At 41.8% G+C, this 13,837-nt stretch overlaps 1 protein-coding gene across 1 annotated transcript in view; it reads left to right on the forward strand.

The window, feature by feature from the left end:
- The window catches only part of nfatc1 (nuclear factor of activated T cells 1), a 50,207-nt gene that overhangs the window by 19,055 nt on the left and 17,315 nt on the right, over positions 1-13,837 (forward strand). Inside the window, exons 8-9 of the mRNA XM_047605666.1 lie at positions 7,701-7,756; positions 12,325-12,457. Coding sequence (XP_047461622.1) covers positions 7,701-7,756; positions 12,325-12,457 — 189 coding nt within the window. The remainder of the gene's footprint in view (positions 1-7,700; positions 7,757-12,324; positions 12,458-13,837) is intronic.

Here is a 13,837-nt window from a genome sequence, read left to right on the forward strand (position 1 = left end):
TTGCAAGCATCCTGCGTTTGTGTTTATGTGTCAGAGTTCCCCCCCTGCAATTAAAGGCAGGATGGGTCACAAGTCTTTACAAACACAAAAAAAGAGTCAGTGTCCGAGTGATTTTTCCACTCTCGATGAGAGATTTGATTCTGGCGAGACTATGGTGCATGTTTTTGTTTGAGGAGAGGAAGAGGCGGTGACCTAGAGACCTCATGTTTTTTGTGCATGTACAGTTTCATGTTTCTCAGCATGTGTGTGTGTGTGTGTGTTTTTTTTTTTGTTGTTGTTGCTAGCTGTGACTCATGCAGAAGGAAATCCCTGTTTCCCATAGAGACACACACACCCACACACACACGCTCTCTGTTGTCACCTGCTCCTCTGCAACAAATCTGAAAACGCTTCAGGAAAAAAAATAAAATAACTCGAGATAGCATCGGCTCTGTTGTTGCCCCTGGTTACAGCCAACACGGACTCGACGCTGCAGACATCAGCCGGTAATCTGAACCCGGCTCGGTCTCACCTTGCCTTCGTTCACCCTGGTCTGCACAGAAGATGCTGTATCTGATAAGTCCCAGTGCCTCCATTTGGGAAATTATGCCCAGCTGTCATTCACTTCTGCTTTTTTGTGGATTAGTTTTGGAATAATCCAAGTTATTACGGGCCTAGACGACAAAATTCATGCACCTAATGGGAGCCTTTTATATTTGTGTCAGTGTGAGTCACTGTGTAAAAACACCACCCAAACACTAGTCGGCGCTGTGTCTTTTTTTGCCAAATTTCAGTGACAGAAACTGTCACTGAAATTTGACGAGTTGTACAAATGTTCGTATCTCCGAGCCTCCTCAGTTAACCTTAATTCCTCAATGTGTTCCATCTTCATTGATCCAAAAAAAAGTCCATTTGAAAACATGCTGCTACTAAGTGGACCAATCACAGCTCTTGTGGTCTGTGTCGCCGTGGTGCATAGTTACATTTCTGGGAAGGTGCTGGTCAGTTCCAGCATTAGGTGTCTGCGCTGTCGCTGTAGCTTCTGCGTCAGTTTGGCAAACCACTTGTTAAGACTGGAAGCGGATAATTTGTTGTCTTAAATATGTCTCTAATACAAGCTAAGTCATGAAACTTTTAGCTTAACCCTTTAGAACCAAACACTTCGCTGGCTATCTTTTTAAACTCGCGGCTTTTGAATTACCGTAACTCACAATAGTTTGCGCTATTGACAAAATTCAAAAGTGTAGACCTTCGTGTCATCTCAAAGATTTAACTAATTTCTTTTTTTCCAACAAATTCCTCCTAACAACTCTTTCCTCCTGGGTCTCCCTGGTCTTGCAATGTCTCCCCAACCTGCAGCCAACAGCAGCGTTGTGTCATCGTTACCGTAATGGCAGCTTTTTTATCCCTCCCAGTGTTCAGTCACACTTTGAATTTTGTCCATTGGTGAATTACGGTAATTTGAATCCCACAAGCGTTCTTTTTTTAATCCGCGGGCAGATGCTTAGGTCTTAAAGGGTTAAAAATAGTTTGGTTGTGGGCTGACTCATGGTACAAGTGTGTCAACATAGTTATGAGGCGAAGAGACTAGAAGGGACGTGGCAACAACAAACCATTCAACAAGTTTTAGTGATGATAGATAACAACATTTAAAAAAAACAATGGGTGAAAACACATAGAGCAGAAGTTTCTTCACAACTAGAAAACTGAGCAATACATATATAATACAAAATATAAGAGGGTTACCGAGGCAACCAGCAGCTGAAATGTCCACCAGTGTCCAGCTGTGAGTTACGATGTCTTAAAAATGTCACGATACTTTTCGACAAGCTAAGGTCTGAGACGAATCTTAAGTAATTTAGGAAACGTCCCATCAAGTCTGGCTTCACCTCAAGAAGATAAGACATTTTGACTTATGTTCATGTTTGAGTCTTTGACAAAAAGTCCACATCAAGTCTCACTTCTCCATGAGTTAGATCTCAGATAAGATGCTGACAACTTTATCTTCGCCCTTCCAATGCTCCACTTACAAAGGTTATGAAAGTGGACAAATGTTTCTGAATGAAACAAGCAGAACATAAAGACATTTCTAGTGTATGTATGGATGGAGCTACCTCTTCTTGTTTGTGCTGCTCTTTATTTGGAAAGAAAATACCGTCAATGGCGTCGATCTATCTGGGTTCTCACAACGGCTCCAAGCCCACAACCGACATGATGAATTTGTTGGTAGGAACCAAAGTCGTGGATGATGTTTACTTGGATGTGTGGAGCCAATGATAGCCTTTGCGTTTGCGTCATGCGTCATTTATCAGCTGTATCGCTGGTCCTTGAAGTTTTAATTCAATCCTTGCTATCATGGCTGCAACCTTGTGAATTTGACAAGGACTGGATTGAACAACTAGAACCATTAGAGACATGATGTTCAAGGATGGTTGTTGTCTACACTAATAAAAAATATATAGTCAAGTATCCAGACATAGTTTTTAAGAGAGATCTAAAAATACTGCTGCACACTCTCAAACCAATCATTATTTTCCTTTGAAGACTTGTATGTTTTATTGTATGAATAAGTTCTGTGTTCTTCAGTAAAGTGCACTTTCTGCACATCTTCCTACCATGATTGATAATGGTTTAATTTCAGTGAGAGACCCTGAAGAAAACCCTTTTCAGAAGAGAAGAAGAAAAAAAAATGAATCCCCAAATTAAAAGGGCTCTCTCAGATCTGTTGAACTGGAAAGCTGCCTGGTCTGGTCTGCAGTCAGTATCACTATGAATAACCATATGCTTGATCTATAAAACTCCTCAGCTAAAGGATGGCTGTGTTTTTGTGGAACTGTCCTCCTCAACTGTTCATCTTTCGGACTCCATCATTTTGTCTAATTGTTCTTGGCCTGAAGGTTTGTAGATATTTGAACTTTTTCTTTTTTAAAGAGATTATGAAGGATTTACCACAATTCATCTACAGGCAACCATCCGTCTTTAAAGCCACGAGGGCTGTGAGCAATATGAAAGTAATACGACTGCTTGGTTTTTGTTTGAAGAGGGGAGGTGGGAGTGGGAGTGGGAGTGTGGGGGCTGCTTTCTTTTGGTGGTGCACATGGTCAGTTTCATTACATGCACAGAAAGAACAATGATTCCCAATTGAAGCTTCTCGGTGGTTTGGCTGCGTCGAAACACTTCTGAGAACAATGGCTGTTTTTCATAAACAAATCAATTACGGCCACATAAACAGCAGGGATTATGTTTTATGAAATTACTGCGTGCAATTCATAAAAATTAACTGCCCTTTTGAGGAACTCCAGAGATTGATTTCTCTGTGAAAGCGCGCTGTGACGCTGAGCAGCGACGGTCGGTATCTCCTTCCTCGGCTGCCGCCCTTTTTTATTATAGTATCTGCTCTGAGCTTCACCTCGGCCGTAGCTCCCTCTGCGCCGCGCCGTGTGTTTTGCAGGGGCGGTTTTTTTTTGTAAGGAAGACGTTTCGGTCACTGCTCAGAGGACAAGGAGTCTCTTTCAGCGTGGCCTGGCCCGAGCCTGGGCAGAGCATGTGTTTATATTTACTGTATGTTAGGAGTGCTTGGGCACATGCCACCCCGCTGTTTCACTCTGGGCACCAGACTTTCACTCCACCCAGCTCCAATTAAGGAGCACAAGGAGCTGCTTGATTCCATTTACAAACACGACATGACAAATAACCGTATTGTATATTGTTTGATCCCCCTCGGCTGCCATGACTCTGTACAGCTGCCGTGTCATTGACTGCTCTGTGTTATGTCTGTTCTCAGAAAGTAATGATTTGTATAGACCATTGCTAACGAAATGTGATTTGTAAGACTTCTGAGAAGCTGGAGTGCAGCCAGATTTTTGTGGAGCTTGGGCGTTGTGGGAGCTGGAGAGGGGTACTGGGTTTATATGGTTGGGCTAGTTTTTTTTTTTGGAGGGGGGGAGAGGTTTTAGGCTGAGTTGTTTAACTTAGATAATATTGGATATTATCCAGCGCAGTGGGCCAGGGAGCCAGAGACCATATTGTGCTTGCTTAAATTTGGTAGGAGGGGATAGAGGTTTTTCATTGGATCGGTGCAGGCGTTGCGCAGATGTTGCCCTATAACTCTGGAACATTCTGTGGTTATCAATTACATTCTGTGGTTATCAATTATCCGGTACACCCTTTTCAAACAAAGGCATCCCACGCGTTCACAGCGGGTTTTTTTATTTTTTTTTTCTCCTGGCAGTAGGTAGATGAGCACCGAAAAAACAAATTGCTCAATTTAAAATTTTCTATCTGTGTATTGATGTGAAAAATATCATGTGAGTCAGAGAGAGATTGAGGAAAAGAGACGGGGGAGATCTGAGAAACATGTTTACCTCCTGTGGATCGATGCCGACGAACGAGCGGAGGTTTCCCTTCTGGAGAGTCTGGAGAGCAGGAAAGGGAAAAACACCAACTCAGATTATACTTACAGTTATGTAAAGAAGGCGTAACATTATGACCACCTTCCTAACGTCGTGTAGGCCTCCTAAACGGTTGTGAGATTTCTATGTGGTGGGGAGCTACATGTCCAGGTCCAAAAGTTTCCCAGCAGAACACTGAAACGTCAACACCATGTTATTTACTCCTCCTGTCATAATGTTGTGGCTGATCGGTGCACAACCTTTGTCTTTATTAAGATTACGCGGATGGAGTCAAAGTTGTCTGACTCCACTTTGGAGTATAAAGTTTCGCACTATAAAAGAGACACAACCACCTTTGGTAAACAAAGGACGTGACCTTAACACAGTGTGCCCCTCACATCCTTCCAGCAGAGAACGAGGATCCTGTACAACTTCCTCTATGACAATCTGTTCTTTTGTTTGTTTACACACAGGCTTGCTTTCACCACTGTTTCCACATCTTATATGTGATTCATAATACCACATAGTGATGTGTGTGTGTGTGTGTGTGTGTGTGTGTGTGTGTGTGTGTGTGTGTGTGTGTGTGTGAGTGTGTGTGTGTGTGTGTGTTGTGATACTTGCCACGTACTGAGGGCCAGTGTGAATTGTTAACCAACGAAGTCTTTGGTCCTCACTTCTTTACAAGGCTGTTTGAGGGTTAAGACTCTTTTTATTGTTAAGGTTACAATTAGTTTTTTGTTTTTTAGGATTAGGGTTATTAAGCACTTAGTTGAGATGGTTTGGGTAAGAGACTAGGGAATGCATTATGCCAGTGAGTGTCCCCATTAAGATAGAAGTACAAGGATCTGTGTGTGTGTGTGTTCTTGTATAACTGTCTTTCCGAGGACCAGTTAGATTTTTATTCCCTCTAATTGAGGACGTTTGTGCAAAGTGAGGACATCACTTCTTTACGAGGCTGTTTGAGGATTAAGACTCTGTGTGTGTCTGTGTGTGTGCGCTTCCCAGATGTCTGCATCTTACATGTGCACTAGGTTATTCTGGCACTCGCAGAATGTCTTTGTTGTAGTGATACTTATCATTGTCAATCCAAAGGTTTTTTTTTGTTTTTTTTTCTCAACTGTTTGTCGACAATAACTCTGTCAAGACCAGAGCTTAAGTTGGAAAATTTATGTTATGGCAAAATTCACCAGATAGCAGAGATACACGATACAGTGGCAGTGAAGAAAACTAAATAAATACTGATTTACTAGAAATATTAAAGTGTGCTCTTTAAAATAAGTCTCAGTCTGGCACAGCGGGCTGACGGAGATCTGCAGAAAATCGTACTTACTTCGACCGTGACCGTGTCCTGATTACTCAGGCTGGTTCACAGCAGGTGCACTGGAAAACTGACAAAATTTAGCAAACTCCTCTTCGTTGTTCGTGAAAAAATGTGCCCCCCAGAAATGACAGTTAATTGTGAAAACTCTTCTGGTGTTTTGTACCGTGACTAGAGACGGGCAACGATAGGATTTTATTGATACGGATCCCATTATCGATTCTGTTTATGGATTCAATTCCTCCTGTGAGTTTTTGGTTTGGAAAAAGTAGTTGTTTGTGGTTTCGTGTAAACAACAGAAATTTTATTAAGTTTCTAAACAAAAGATAAGAGCTTGTGTAAGAAAAAGGAAAATGTTGGCACATATTTACCGTGCGAATGAGAATGATCAATCGATAAGAGGAATCGAGAAGCATGAAAGCTAATGATGTAGATCATAGATCTTCAACAGGGCGTCCGCGACCCCTAGAGGTCCGTGAAGGTACTGCAGGGAGGGCCAAAATCTTTGGTTGATTAGACATTTTTTATGTATTTATGTAAAATTAAATTTATTTAAATACATATTAACATGAATCCAACATATTTTAGTAAAGGGATAAGGTATAGCTTAATATAAAATGCAAAATAATAATAATAATAATGTATATTTATAAATAGCACTAGGCCAAGTTTAATATAAAACACATATAGTAGGTAGGGGGTCCCTACTAAATCTCTACTACTTAATTTGAGTGTCCTTGCCCTGAAAAATGTTGAAGACCTCTGATGTAGATGAATTGAACCATGATAGTAGCTTTTTTTCAGTCGTCCAGGACGTTGAATTCTCTGGTTGATCATCTCACAGAACAAGTGTAGAAAATAGAAACTGAAAAGACAAAATTAAAAGTTTAAAGGGCATGATCATAAACGGCATGATCATCCAGAACGGATTAACTGTAGACCAACGTGTTTCAGATGAAGCCAGCTCTTTGAGCTTTAGCCCTTCCTAGCCTCCATGCTAACAGCAGCGCTTCCTCTTTCATCTTTTCAACGATGAATACAGAGTTTACTTTTACTCCATAAACTTCATTGCTGGTAGTTTTCTGGTGTCTGTTTGTCATTTCTAATCTTCCTCAAGAAACTAAAACTCCCATCCGTCTTGGACATCTCTGCCAGCTCACGACTCCCGTCCACACAAATAAGCGACGTCCCTTCCATCGTCGCGGCGCTAGCCGGCCATCGCTCGCCTTTTTTCTTTCTTTAAACTGCAGTTTCCTTTCCATGTCCTCCTTTTAAGCTGCTTTTAAGAGCACCGTTAATGAGTGCGGGGCTCTAAAGAAACTGCTGCGGTTTTCCCTTCTGCGTCTTAATAAGTAATAAAAATGTAGTTTTCTTTCTCACACCTCGCACAACTACAAATCAAATCAAAGCCGGTCAGTGTTTCCAGCAGCTCATGTGATGTCTCGTTTTATCGCCCGATGGTGAAAAAACAAAAAAAAAACAAAACAAAACAAAACTCTCCACTGTAAATGAAGAAGAAACACATGACCGGAGAAGAATACCAATACAGTTTAACAATCGTTATATGGGAATAACAGAAAGATTCCTATGAGAAACTCAAGTAAGGAGTTTGAAAGCCGAGACGAGTTGTCAGTTTCCAGCGTATTAATGAGCCGACCAGCTGCTCCAGCATGTTGGGATTCCACACAGTGATGAAGTCAAGGTTTCTCTCATCCACCAAAAGTTGTCGCTCATCTCTTTGGAATGATGTTTTTTTTTTTTGTGGGGGGGAGAGAGAATTGCATCAGATTTCTCTCCCTGTGCGTTGGTTGTCTCAGGTCTGAGGATATGAGCTCATGAGCTGTGGCTCAGACGGTGTGACGTTGGCGAAGGCCTGTGGCTGTTTTATCAATCACTGATGTAACACATGATAATAATAACAACAACAGTCTGCGCAGTCACTGCATTTCTTCACGTCTGCCGGGAATTATCTTCTCAACTGAATCACTTTCCTTCTCTTTTGATTCCTTTAGACGGTCACCACCTCTGGGAGACTGAGGCCAAGATCGAGAGAGACGCCTCGAAGCCCGTAAGTGATACATGTGACCCAGTGATCGTGACAAGTCTCATTTCAGGATTAAAGCGCGGCGTAAAGAGCAGCTGTTCTAACTCAAGTCGGTGCCAAAATCTTTAATCTTCACAGTTTTCTGAAAAAAACCCCAAAAATAATGAGATCATGTGAGAGCTAATGGAGCTCCACTCAGTCTCACTGCAGCTCACACTTTCAAAGTAAAAGACTGTGTTGTTATTTATACACTAGATATAAAGCTACGGTCATTTAATTCTGTATGAGTCAGTGGAGATTGGCTCGACTGCTTCGTCAACGTTTCTTGGACATGTGCAGTGACGTCTGGAGGAGCTGCAGCCTTCCCCTGGTCAAGAAACCCCTGACCCAGACTGCCTGGCTCTACCTTTCCCCAATCCTAATATTAACTTTAAGCTAAGAGCAGAGGTTTTGACCTGAGAGAGATTTTCTGCCAAGCAGACCTTCCTACTTTCACATTAGGTCGTATTCTACATGTAAAATGCCTCACAAATAGTTCAGTAAAAAAAATAAAAAATAAAAAAAACAAAGTTTGGATGAATGTATTCCCAACGCTATCTTATCTACCCAGACAGAGCGTAGCATTCACATGCTCCTCAGATTGTCTGATTTTCCATGTTTTACTGGTTGTTTTTATGGCTTTGGTGCATTTCTTTGCTTTTAATTCAGCAGTGAATCTTTTTCTTTGCTGCTAACATTTAAACAGCCCACTGGTAGCCGTTTAAACGCGTGATTAATTCACTTCCCCGTACTGAATTTTTCATGGATTCAAGGATTTTTATTTGTCATTCACAACCAAACTCAGGTCCTGGATTATTTCCCATCGTAACTATAATATATAGATGCTAAGTAAAAGAGTACGAATGTAAATAAACAGTATAGATAAGAATAAAGATGAATAAAATAAAAGATGAATAAAAACGGCTACAAAGCAGCATTAATTTGTGCAACAAAACAACATGGGTGGTGCAATTCATTTATCATATATAACATAAACAGCCTTTTCTTTTTTTTAACCTTGACTGACTTTGAAAGTAGTGCTTCAGCCCGGCGCTCATTTTTCCAATTTTTCTAACGTCACATGAACGCACAGCTCTCCTAACTCCACCTGAACAAACTCCTTTAACGCTCTGATTCCTTATTCGTTCACTTATTTATTTGATTTATTTGATTAATTTGCACGGGCTAATTCATAATATTGGAAAATTTGGGTTGATGAAGAAATTCTACCAGATCTCTGTGACATGTGTATAGTTTTAATACAGTACAATTATTATATTAACATCCATTTCCCGTTCATCGGATTATATTTTCTTATATTTTCTCGGCCCGGGGTGGAAACCGAGCAGCAGCAGCAGCAGCAGCAGAAGCAGCAGTGTTATGTTTGAAATGTGTGGAAAAGGTGTTTAAAAGTTCAACCTTCCACCTGTGGGAGTCTGAGCTTGGCAGTGTGCGCTGTCTTGGCCGTGGACAACTGAGAGAGAGAGAGTGAAAGAGTGAGAGAAAAAGAGAGAGAGAGAGAAGGAGAGAGAGAGAGAGAAGGAGAGAGACGTGGTGGGAGTCTGGGAGATAGACGAGGGGATTAGAGGGTGTCTACATGTGAGGCGCTGCACCTGCTCCCGGTGTCTTCCCATTGCAAAATATAGACAAACACACTCACGCAGTGACTTCTGGGACACATCTGTCTGTGCTTGAATAGACAAAGAGCCTCCCCCCCTCTCTCCCTCTCCGTCTCCCCCTCCCTCCCACTCAGCCCAGTCTGCTGGATTGGTCCCATTTTAAACACTGACGCTGCCTCGGCCAGGTTTAACCTCTGCCGTCGCACCACAACACAGACAAACCCAAAGATTCAGACAAACCTCACCGCCTCCGTCACCTGCACAGACTCTGAAAAGGAGACAGGAGAAGAGTCACAGATTGTGCAGATTGTGCAGAAAAACCAAAACAAAGCAGAAGCGAGAGGCAACTGGACTTTTCCTCGAAGCAGCTTCTTCAGCTTGAAGCAGTTGGTTGATGGTTTACGTTGGTTTTAGGTTACAGTTTCTGCACACATCAGCCCTTAAATGTGTTTCTGAGCACATATGTATGAATATATACGATGCATAAATAAACTTGAAGGGCTCATTTAAAGAGGGAATGCATTGACGCCCCCCTAAGTGGCAAAAACATAGTAAAATGTAGCATGAAATACAGCAAGACTGGGAAAAATGTGGATTATCAGCTCAAATTAAGGAACAACTCGACTTGACAATGATCCATGTGAACTAGTATGATTTGTAAAAGTGGATTAGCCTCATCATCAGTTAGTTTTAGGTCATTTCAGTTATGAGAAATGTAGCTAAATAAACAATGCTAACACTAAGAGCTTTACTGAGAAGTAGCATTAGTCATATAATACTGTATAATCTGACCAGATGTCAAAAGGATGACGAGGAGTGATCGTAAATATTGTTTATTATTTATTGTTGGAACTGAATTAGTCACTGTCGGCCATAACTACGCCAAAACAGCATCCACAAACTTATCTGACAGCCCTCCAGAACTTAAGGTATGACTTGATCAAAAAAATACAGCATAAATTATTATTACCTGACATTAAAAGTGAACCACAACACCAGGTTTCTGTGTCTGGATTCCAGTTGTTTCTTCATAATGCAGCGATACATTTACTTCTCTATTCTTTGGCAGATATCTGTAAAAATATATCTCTGACTGCTTTTCAAATCTGTTGGTTCAGTCAATTGTACAACAGCTCTTAGATGCTACTAAAGTCTATGATTCAAACTAATGCTGCTAATCTCCACCATCAACTGTCACTTTTTGCCGCTCAGTGGCCGTAACTATGGAGACGTTGCTTGCTGTGATGTCACACACATACCCTAAGCTCATCACACGTCTCCTCCATCTTCTGTACGACATGAAAGAAATTTACTTCTGTCAGAACGTCTCAGAACTAGTTTGTGTGATTCTTACTTCTTCTGTGCCCTTTGAGTTGGTACGATTCAATAAAACGTTCACAATCGAGCGATTGATTTCACCCGCCTGTGTTTTTATTTAAATTCCACCCAGTTTTTCATGAATAAGTTGACGTCAGTGGCGCAGATATTACCGTTCGACGTGAATGGCTGAATCCTTTCCAGGGTCTTTATCGGCTAATTCTCTGAGCGAGCCAGAGAAGTAGAAAAGCCTCATCTGGCTCCACTTGGCTTTACGAGTGCAGTGATTTAATAAAACGTGTGTCAACTCTCACCTGTATTTGTGGGGCTGGCCCGTCCCCCAAAGCACAGTTTCGCAGACGGATGACTTCCTCCCTGGCTACCGAGGAGCACCTCCAACACGCTCGGTCTCATATATTCATGCGTGCACGCTCAGAAACACACTCAGAGGCTGATGTGTCCAGAGGCTGAACCCGGGAACGTGGTCGCTCCCGGCCTTCGCTCTCAGCAGGAAGCTCTGCTGAGGGAAATAAACTATCTGGATACTCAGGAGGTCAATTTATTCACTCCGTCGACTGAGTTATTCACTGTGCAAACAACCAGGGCTCTCTCTCTAACCTTGCTTCATGGTCTCTTTGTGGCTCTATTTCGTTTGGGATAGCAACCAGATTTTCAGATTTTTATCTGCAGCCCTTAACTTCAGGCTAATGATTTCATGGAAATGGAGTACGATCTGGATCTCCAATCCCCTTTGCTCAGCTTCACTGGCTCCACTGAGCGCAGACAGAAACAAGCGCTGAAGTGTAAACATTAAAAACATGCCACAGAAAGATAAATAAATACATAAATTCTCACCACCGTAAAATGCAAAGATCACAAAGGTTACTGTGGATTTAATGCTCAGTTTTTACAAATTCAAAATCTGTGCCCCTAAACTCTTATGATTTGTTCAATGAATTCAGTCATTTTTGAAGTTAAAAAATTGTCGTTGAAGTTTTTCCAAGCATACAAAGCCTTAAATAACACATATTAACCGAGCAGCAAATATGAAAATTGAAAAATTAAGCGAAAAGTGCCTAAAACTGCAGTTCCTCGACCGGCCACTTGAGGCTGACGAGTTAATCCCCACAGACCTCCACAATAAAATGTTTTTACTTTACAGTAGAAATAGACAATGTTCCTAACTTGAGTTTGATCATTTATCCATTCATGAGAACTGTATGATTCTCATATACACCAGTCAGATGCTGGGAAACTTTTCATTCATTCAGCCATCCCCAGCAGGATGCAGCCTGACATAGACACACACACAGACACACACACAAATGCTTTGCAATGCAATTTTCAAGTTTCTGGGAGTTACGGTACCGTACTGTAGGAGGAGTCAGGCACTTCCAAGATGGCGACTCCCAGAGACGCTGCACTGAGCTTCACAATTGTTCCTCATGAATCCTATTGGCTACTTCACTGAGGGTTCATCCATCTTTATACAGTCAGTGATTATAGCACTGATGTGCCAAAATAATAATAATAACACGAAACAACTTAAAGAATATTAAAAGTGGATAAAATGTCTGTCTGTACACAATGAGAATGATTATTTTCCTGTGTTTTCAGAACTCGATCCTCGTTGAAATCCCTCCCTACCGAAACCAGAGACTCTCCACCCCGGTCCACGTCAACTTCTACGTCTGCAACGGCAAGAGGAAACGGAGCCAGTACCAGCACTTCACCTACGTCCCTGCCAGCGGTAAAGGCTTCAAGTTACTACTCAAATAAGACGAAGCTTTAGTGGAGGGGTCACGGCTTATAAGAACATGTCTGAACTGTGGAGTACAAGGATTTTTATAGCTTTTTGTAGCTTTCCTTTGCAGATATTTAAATGCAAGCTACAACAGAAAGACATTTTTATTATATACTGTTTGGTTTTGCACAGTACACAGCTGAATAAGATTAGAACAAAGATCTGATATGTGAAGTCTGCAGCATAGCTAGTGTTGTGGATCATAAATAATCCCATTGCTTGGTTAATGGCCCATAAACAGCAGCTCTCTCTAGTTTGGTGTTGAGCTGACATTTGGTGAACCCAAACAACTTTCAAGAGACAAGCAGTCGAAGCAGTTTCTGTCACAAAATAAAAAATATCCTTCCATTAATCTCCAACTTGCAGGCTGATTTTTATTTTTTATTTTTATTTTTTTTTTAATTCCTAGTCAGCACTTCACTACCGTTGGTCTGCTTTCTGGCTTTCACATCCCAGACTAATTAGAAACATTTTACATCTCAAGACGAGAACAAACAGTTTGTATTCCCCCTTGTCTGGTGGTTTTCGAGGGCGGAACAAAGCAACGCTATTATTCCCCCATTGTAAAAGAAAAAGAAATCCATAAAATCTGTTCTTTTCCGTACCTGTAGCTGCGTGAACGCTGCAGCGACTGGACGAACAAGGGTGGAGGGGGGATGAGTGAAAGAAAAGGGGCATGGGAAAAGCATGTTATTTGAATAGAGGACCCACTGCCAAGCTAAATATAAACACTGACCCACCAACTGAAATGTAAAAACCACTGCTAATTGCTCTCCGGGCTTGGAGCGAAAATCCAGTGGGTGGTTCAAAGCTGCGATTCAGCTGAACTGGCCCGGCCCTGTACGTGGGCGATGGAAGTGCCCCGCCGTGAAAGTGGAGCATTGTCTTCGGGACGTGGAGTTTCAGGGAGGGGGACAGACTGTGGGACAGCCAGTGCGGTCAGTGTCTCGTAAAGGGCGAAGGCTATTAAGGCAACGATATGATCAGCGAGAGTTCAGGGAAAGCAGAGAATCATTGAGAGAGAGAGAGAGAGGGTTTCAAACAAATGAACAGACGTGGGTGGAAACAAACATTCAACTCTCAGTTCTTCAATAGTGAGACGTAAATAAATTTCACTTTTTCCTACCGGTTAAAAAAAACTTTTTTGCTTTATTTTTTGCAGCAACAGGTGTTGTAACTGATTTATTTTAAGACATACAGTACCCACGGCTGATCTTCACTCCGGAAACACGGTGGCGGGTTTTTTTGGGGTGGGGAGCCTCTCTGTTGTGGCATTTGCACTTTTTCTCCTCTTTTCTCTGTCTGTGCATCTGCACAGACACACAC

Source organism: Mugil cephalus, chromosome 14, assembly GCF_022458985.1.
Source record: "Mugil cephalus isolate CIBA_MC_2020 chromosome 14, CIBA_Mcephalus_1.1, whole genome shotgun sequence".
NCBI classification, from domain to species: domain Eukaryota; kingdom Metazoa; phylum Chordata; class Actinopteri; order Mugiliformes; family Mugilidae; genus Mugil; species Mugil cephalus.